Source organism: Haplochromis burtoni, unplaced genomic scaffold, assembly GCF_018398535.1.
Source record: "Haplochromis burtoni strain Fernald_Lab_line unplaced genomic scaffold, NCSU_Asbu1 Contig_832, whole genome shotgun sequence".
NCBI lineage: Eukaryota > Metazoa > Chordata > Actinopteri > Cichliformes > Cichlidae > Haplochromis > Haplochromis burtoni.
Genome location: NW_024583193.1, coordinates 76,218 through 84,309, shown reverse-complemented (window position 1 = coordinate 84,309; position 8,092 = coordinate 76,218). Strand labels below are relative to the sequence as shown.

The 8,092-nt window shown below is 35.7% G+C and overlaps 1 protein-coding gene across 1 annotated transcript; it reads right to left on the bottom strand.

Moving 5' to 3' along the window:
- Window positions 1-1,120: 1,120 nt before the first annotated feature.
- Window positions 1,121-7,859, bottom strand: LOC121812790 (mucin-22-like). Its single transcript, XM_042215821.1, has 3 exons — window positions 7,776-7,859; window positions 3,251-3,911; window positions 1,121-1,521 (listed from the first exon to the last, which is right to left on the bottom strand). Exons 1-3 carry the CDS (start codon window positions 7,857-7,859, stop codon window positions 1,121-1,123), a joined length of 1,146 nt encoding a protein of 381 aa, XP_042071755.1.
- Window positions 7,860-8,092: the final 233 nt, after the last annotated feature.

The following is an 8,092-nucleotide window of genomic DNA, read 5'->3' as shown; positions in this document are numbered from 1 at the left end:
TGTTGTTGATGCTGTAGTTTTGTCTGTAGCTTAGTTGTACCTTCAGTTGTGTTAGGCTGTAGTTGCTGTTGTTTCTGTAGTTGCAGTTGAAACTTCAGTTTTTGTTGATGCTGTAGTTGCTGTAGTTTCTGCAGTTTCAGTTGTATCTTCAGTAGTTGTTGATGCTGTTGTTTCTGTAGTTTCTAGTTGAACCTTCAGTTGTTGTTTGTGCCGTAATGACTGTTGTTTTTGCAGTTTCAGTTGTACCTTCAGTAGTTGTCGATGCTGTTGTTTCTGTAGTTCTAGTTGAACCTTCAGTTGTTGTTTGTGCCGTAATGACTGTTGTGCCTTCAGTTGTTGATGCTGTAGTTGCTGTTGTTTCTGTATTTGCAGTTGAACCCTCAGTTGTTGTTGATGCTCCCGTTTCTGTAGTTGTAGTTGAACCTTCAGTTGTCGTTGAATCTGTAGTTGCTGTTGTTTCTGTAGTTCTAGTTGAACCTTCAGTTGTTGAGGATGCTGAAGTTGCTGTTGTTTCTGTAGTTTCAGTTGTACCTTCAGTAGTTGTTGATGGTGTAGTTGCTGTTGGGCCTTCAGTTGTTGCTAAGGCTGTGGTTGCTGTTGTTTCTGTAATTGCAGTTGAACCTTCAGTTGTTGTTTGTGCCGTAATGACTGTTGTACCTTCAGTTGTTGTTGATTCTGTAGTTTCTTCAGATACTGTAGTTGGAGTTGTACCTTCAGTTGTTGTTGATGCTGTGGTTGCTGATGTACCTTCAGTTGCTGTTGTTTCTGTAGTTCTAGTTGAACCTTCAGTTGTTGTTTGTGCCGTAATGACTGTTGTTTTTGCAGTTTCAGTTGTACCTTCAGTAGTTGTCGATGCTGTTGTTTCTGTAGTTCTAGTTGAACCTTCAGTTGTTGTTTGTGCCGTAATGACTGTTGTGCCTTCAGTTGTTGATGCTGTAGTTGCTGTTGTTTCTGTATTTGCAGTTGAACCCTCAGTTGTTGTTGATGCTCCCGTTTCTGTAGTTGTAGTTGAACCTTCAGTTGTCGTTGAATCTGTAGTTGCTGTTGTTTCTGTAGTTTCAGTTGAACCTTCAGTTGTTGATGCTGAAGTTGCTGTTGTTTCTGTAGTTTAGTTGTACCTTCAGTGTTGTTGATGGTGTAGTTGCTGTTGAACCTTCAGTTGTTGTAAGCTGTAGGTTGCTGTTGTTTCTGTAATTGCAGTTGAACCTTCAGTTGTTGTTTGTGCTGTAATGACTGTTGTACCTTCAGTTGTTGTTGATTCTGTAGTTTCTTCAGATACTGTAGTTGGAGTTGTACCTTCAGTTGTTGTTGATGCTGTGGTTGCTGATGTACCTTCAGTTGCTGTTGTTTCTGTAGTTGCAGTTGAACCTTCAGCTGTTGTTGATGCTGTAGTTGCTGTTGTTTCTGTAGTTGCAGTTGAACCTTCAGTTGTTGTTGATGCTGTAGTTGCTGTTGTTTCTGCAGTTTCAGTTGTATCTTCAGTAGTTGTTGATGCTGTTGTTTCTGTAGTTCTAGTTGAACCTTCAGTTGTTTGTGCCGTAATGACTGTTGTTTCTGCAGTTTCAGTTGTACCTTCAGTAGTTGTCGATGCTGTTGTTTCTGTAGTTCTAGTTGAACCTTCAGTTGTTGTTTGTGCCGTAATGACTGTTGTACCTTCAGTTGTTGATGCTGTAGTTGCTGTTGTTTCTGTATTTGCAGTTGAACCTTCAGTTGTTGTTGATGCTGTAGTTGCTGTTGTTTCTGTAGTTGCAGTTGAACCTTCAGTTGTTGTTGATGCTCCCGTTTCTGTAGTTGTAGTTGAACCTTCAGTTGTTGTTGAACCTGTAGTTACTGTTTTTTCTGTAGTTTCAGTTGTACCTTCAGTAGTTGTTGATGGTGTAGTTGCTGTTGTGCCTTCAGTTGTTGTTAAGGCTGTGGTTGCTGTTGTACCTTCAGTTGTTGTTAAGGCTGTGGTTGCTGTTGTTTCTGTAATTGCAGTTGAACCTTCAGTTGTTGTTAATGCTGTAGTTGCTGTTGTTTCTGCAGTTGCAGTTGAACCTTCAGTTGTTGTTTGTGTATGACTGTTGTCTTCAGTTGTTGTTGATGCTGTAGTTGCTGTTGTTTCTGTAGTTGCAGTTGAACCTTCAGTTGTTGTTGATGCTGTAGTTGCTGTTGTTTCTGTAGTTGCAGTTGAACCTTCAGTTGTTGTTGATGCTAGTTGCTGTTTTTTCTGTAGTTTCAGTTGTACCTTCAGTAGTTGTTGATGGTGTAGTTGCTGTTGTGCCTTCAGTTGTTGTTAATGCTGTAGTTGCTGTTGTACCTTCAGTTGTTGTTAAAGCTGTAGTTGCTGTTGTTTCTGTAGATTGCAGTTGAACCTTCAGTTGTTGTTAGCTGTAGTTGCTGTTTTTCTGTAGTTCAGTTGAACCTTCAGTTGTTGTTTGTGTTAATGACTGTTGTAGCTTCAGTTGTTGTTAATGCTGTAGTTGCTGTTGTTTCTGTAGTTGCAGTTGAACCTTCAGTTGTTGGTAATGCTGTAGTTGCTGTTGTCTCTGTAGTTGCAGTTGAACCTTCAGTTGTTGTTTGTGCTGTAATGACGGTTGTACCTTCAGTTGTTGTTGATTCTGTAGTTTCTTCAGATACTGTAGTTGGAGTTGTACCTTCAGTTGTTGTTGATGCTGTGGTTGCTGTTGTTTCTGTAGTTGGAGTTGTACCTTCAGTTGTTGTTGATGCTGTGGTTGCTGATGTACCTTCAGTTGCTGTTGTTTCTGTAGTTGAAGTTGAACTTTCTGTTGTTTGTGCTGTAGCTGTTGACCTTCAGTTGTTGTTGATGCTGTAGTTTCTTCAGATACTGTAGTTGGAGTTGTACCTTCAGTTGTTGTTAATGCTGTGGTTGCTGTTGTTTCTGTAATTGCAGTTGAACCTTCAGATGTTGTTGATTCTGTAGTTGCTGTTGTTTCTGTAGTTGCAGTTGAACCTTCAGTTGTTGTTGATGCTGTAGTTGCTGTTGTTTCTGCAGTTTCAGTTGTATCTTCAGTAGTTGTTGATGCTGTTGTTTCTGTAGTTCTAGTTGAACCTTCAGTTGTTGTTTGTGCCGTAATGACTGTTGTTTCTGCAGTTTCAGTTGTACCTTCAGTAGTTGTCGATGCTGTTGTTTCTGTAGTTCTAGTTGAACCTTCAGTTGCTGTTTGTTCCGTAATGATTGTTGTTTCTGCAGTTTCAGTTGTACCTTCAGTAGTTGTCGATGCTGTTGTTTCTGTAGTTGCAGTTGAACCTTCAGTTGTTGTTTGTGCCGTAATGACTGTTGTACCTTCAGTTGTTGATGCTGTAGTTTCTTCACATACTGTAGTTGGAGTTGTACCTTCAGCTGTTGTTGATGCTGTAGTTGCTGTTGTTTCTGTATTTGCTGTTGAACCTTCAGTTGTTGTTGATGCTGTAGTTGCTGTTGTTTCTGTAGTTGCAGTTGAACCTTCAGTTGTTGTTGATGCTCCCGTTTCTGTAGTTGTAGTTGAACCTTCAGTTGTTGTTGAATCTGTAGTTACTGTTTTTTCTGTAGTTTCAGTTGTACGTTCAGTAGTTGTTGATGGTGTAGTTGCTGTTGTGCCTTCAGTTGTTGTTAAGGCTGTGGTTGCTGTTGTACCTTCAGTTGTTGCTAAGGCTGTGGTTGCTGTTGTTTCTGTAGTTGCAGTTGAACCTTCAGTTGTTGTTGATGCTGTAGTTGCTGTTGTTTCTGTAGTTTCAGTTGTACCTTCAGTGTTGTGATGCTGTAGTTGCTGTTGTTTCTGTATTTGCTGTTGAACCTTCAGTTGTTGTTGATGCTGTTGTTTCTGTAGTTGTAGTTGAACCTTCAGTTGTTGTTGAATCTGTAGTTGCTGTTTGTTTCTGTAGTTCAGTTGTACCTTCAGTAGTTGTTGATGGTGTAGTTGCTGTTGTGTCTTCAGTTGTTGTTAAGGCTGTGGTTGCCGTTGTACCTTCAGTTGTTGTTAAGGCTGTGGTTGCTGTTGTTTCTGTAATTGCAGTTGAACCTTCAGTTGTTGTTAATGCTGTAGTTGCTGTTGTTTCTGCAGTTTCAGTTGTACTTTCAGTTGTTGATGCTGTAGTTGCAGTTGCTTCTGTAGTTTCAGTTATACCTTCAGTAGTTGTTGATGATGTTGTTTCTGTAGTTCCAGTTGAACTTTCAGTTGTTGTTTGTGCCGTAATGACAGTTGTTGTTGATGCTGTAGTTTCTTCAGATGATGTAGTTGCAGTTAAACCTTCAGTTGCTGTTGTTTCTGTAGTTGAAGTTGAACATTCAGTTGATGTTGATGTAGTTTCTTCAGATAATGTAGTTGCAGTTGAACCTTCAGAACCACAGTTTTGTGCAACAGTTTGTGTAGTAGCAACCTCAATTGCCACTATTTGTGAAAAGTAGACAGATGATTACACTTAACACACATGCTACTGAAAACGCATGCATATGTATGTATATATAGATATTTATGACATATTTATATATAGATATTTATGACATTTAGACATTTAGACATTTAGATAGATAGATAGATAGATAGATAGATAGATAGATAGATAGATAGATAGATAATCTATAATAGATAATAGATCATGCTACCATACGCCAAACTGATCAAGAAGAAGAAAAACACTTAAAAGAAGCTGTTAATCGACATGATATGAAAGCATGTTACTACACAATATGTTCAGATGTTACTAAAATATGACAAATTAAAATCTGAAAAGCTAATAACTGAAAAGTGTGGCATATTGTGTATGTATGTATTTTTATTTTATTTTATTTTTTTAAGAGCTGCATTCTAATTTTTGTAAAATAATCAGTTACTTACCCAGAATGGTTAACAAAACGGTCAATGTTCGACAAGCCCCCATTACAGCCTCATGTACCTGAAATATTTGAGAATATGAATGTTTGTTATAAATTGATGTGGAAGTATTTATGCATTGACATAGCTTTTATTTATACTCTCTCCCTCTTCAGACACACTCCCACTGCATGTTTGGAATCATCATCATGCTGAAAGTTGAAGTTGTTTCCAGTCAAATGCTCTTCACATTGATCTAAAACACCACAGCCCCTAAGCGTTGTTGTTGTTGTTGTTGTTGTTGTTGTTGTTGTTGTTGTTGTTGTTGTTGTTTTTGTTGTTTTTGTTGTTGTTTTTGAAGCATGTCTTTTTTTAGGCCTGTAACCTCTACTTTTGTCCTCGATTTTTTTTTTCAAATGTTTAAAGAACACACGTCATACGATGCTCTTTGGAAATCACTTTTTTTGTTCAAAAGTACAATTAAACCTGACAAATTATCTTTGCCACCATTAGTAGATTCATTTAAAAAAAAAAGTACTTAAATGGTACTTGTAATTGATAATGCATTATTACATTGTTAATTAATTAAGTGAATAAAATTAATTAATATTTTGTAATTGGACTGATTGTGTTGTTATCATACTCTTTATATATATATTATATATATATATATATATATATATATATATATATATATATTAGGGGTGCAACGATACACAAAATTCACGGTTCGGTTCGATACTTTGGTGTCACGGTTCGATATTTTTTCGATACAAAAAAATGTTCATGCTTTTTTAATTTGTCATTTATTAAAATTATAAATATATATTTTAACTCAAAAGTACAGTTTTTAAATTTAATGTTGCTGAAACAACAAAGGGATAAAATAATAAATCTATCTGATCGAGAAATCACTCATCTTTGGAAAAGAGAGTTTATTACAGAGAAATGGCTCTTTCCAAAATAAAAGCTATACTATACGCTTCTTCTGGGCTATATTCTCAGCAGCATATTAAACATATCAGGTCCCCATAAGGAGAATCATGTGCTAACGGCTGTCTAAATGACTCGGGTAAAGTTTGTAGCATGCGTGCTTGTTGTTTTTGTTGTTCAATATCGACACGGTTCAATATCGATACGAGTATCGTTGCACCCCTAATATATGTATATATTAGGGGTGCAACGATATTCGTATCGATATTGAACCGTTCGATACAGTGCTTTCCGTTCGGTACGCAAATGTATCGAACAATACAAAATTTTTAATTTATTTTATCACCTTTCCTTCTGACGATGCTGTCTGTTTTGAGTGCTCAGAGGATCTGTGGTTTGTGATTTGTGGTTTCATTTTTAGCAAATAGATCTCACATTGAAAGTCAGTGGATTGTATGAAAAGATAACATTGCAATGAATACATTTTTAAATACTTGTCTTTTGTTCCTCTTCCAAAGTGAAAGCCAACAAGACAGACATCATCTGGTTGTCTGTATTTTTTGTCACAGTGGGAAAGTAGGAAGAGGATATTAAAAACATCTATTGAAGATTTATGGAAATATATATAGTTAATCTCAAAATGCTTGTTATGTATTTTATGCATTTTCAGATTATTCATCATAAGTATTTGAATTCAAAGCTTGTTAGATAATATTTTGACATCTGATTTGTTCACATCAGTGGAATGCTGACTAACAATGCTGATGACTGGACCATGAAACTGACTTAAAAGTTGTTCAGGAATGTTGTTGTTTTCTTTTCTTTTTTTTAAAATCTTTTTATCTTTGCATCTTCAACTGGCAGTTCAAAACATTTCAATAGAATTGTCATTAGAGTCATTTAGACAGCCGTTAGCACATGATTCTCCTTATGGGGACCTGATATGTTTAATATGCTGCTGAGAATATAGCCCAGAAGAAGCGTATAGTATAGCTTTTATTTTGGAAAGAGCCATTTCTCTGTAATAAACTCTCTTTTCCAAAGATGAGTGATTTCTCGATCAGATAGATTTATTTATTTTTTTATTACTTTGTTGTTTCAGCAACATTAAATTTAAAAACTGTACTTTTGAGTTAAAATATATATTTATAATTTTAATAAATGACAAATTAAAAAGGCATGAACATTTTTTTTGTATCGAAAAAATATCGAACCGTGACACCAAAGTATCGAACCGAACCGAACCGTGAATTTTGTGTATCGTTGCACCCCTAATATATATATATATATATATATATATATATATATATATTATGTGCCTATACGTTACATTGTATATGCCACATAGATGTTGGCACTCAGGACAGTTTTCATGCAATTACACGTAGAAGAATATCTATACAAGCACTGTTTCACAAAGACTTATGTAAATACACTTTTGGCAAGCTTGAATTCAATATCTTGCCCGGGGATGATTTGAAATACTTCGAAAAAGTTGACTTTTCACTCTTAAAAGTGAAAAAAAAAGTACATTGATACTAATGTTAGACCAGCCTGATAAAGAATGTTTCTTCTGGGACACAAAAACAAGAATGGAAAGTTTATATTGCAGAGACAAGAAAAAAAATAGTGTCCAAAAAAGCAAATCTGTATTCTAAAAGTTGTAACAGAACAACTTCAGTTTATTAATTCACTGTGCTTTTTCCGATTTTCTAACAGTATAGCCATTTTTACTGGATACACTACTATAACATAGACAGTAGAAGTAATAATCATGCTTTTTTCTTCTTTTTTTTTTACCTTGATACATTTTTTTTCATCACTTTTAGGCAACAGCTAAAGTTGAAAAGATTTAGGGTTTAATGTACTGTCTGCAGAGAAAAAAACGTTTTCTACGGTGTGAAAAAATATCACAATAGAATATTATTTTTCATCATAGCTTCAGGTTAAGTGTAATAAATGACAATAACCATTACACAATAAATTGTAATACAAAACGCCTAGCACAAACTCAAACACTAAATTTAAATATAGACCAAAGACCCTCACCCTAGAGCCGTAATTGACAGAATCCTTATTCAGCCTCCCTTGTGCTGTCTGATCTCTTGTGATGCCACCAGTTTGTTCGGGCATTATATACTTGCTTCACAAGTATGTGATGCCCACACACAATTCTATTGAAATGTTTTGAACTGCCAGTTGAAGATGCAAAGATAAAAAGATTTAAAAAAAAAAGAAAAGAAAACAACAACATTCCTGAACAACTTTTAAGTCAGTTTCATGGTCCAGTCATCAGCATTGTTAGTCAGCATTCCACTGATGTGAACAAATCAGATGTCAAAATATTATCTAACAAGCTTTGAATT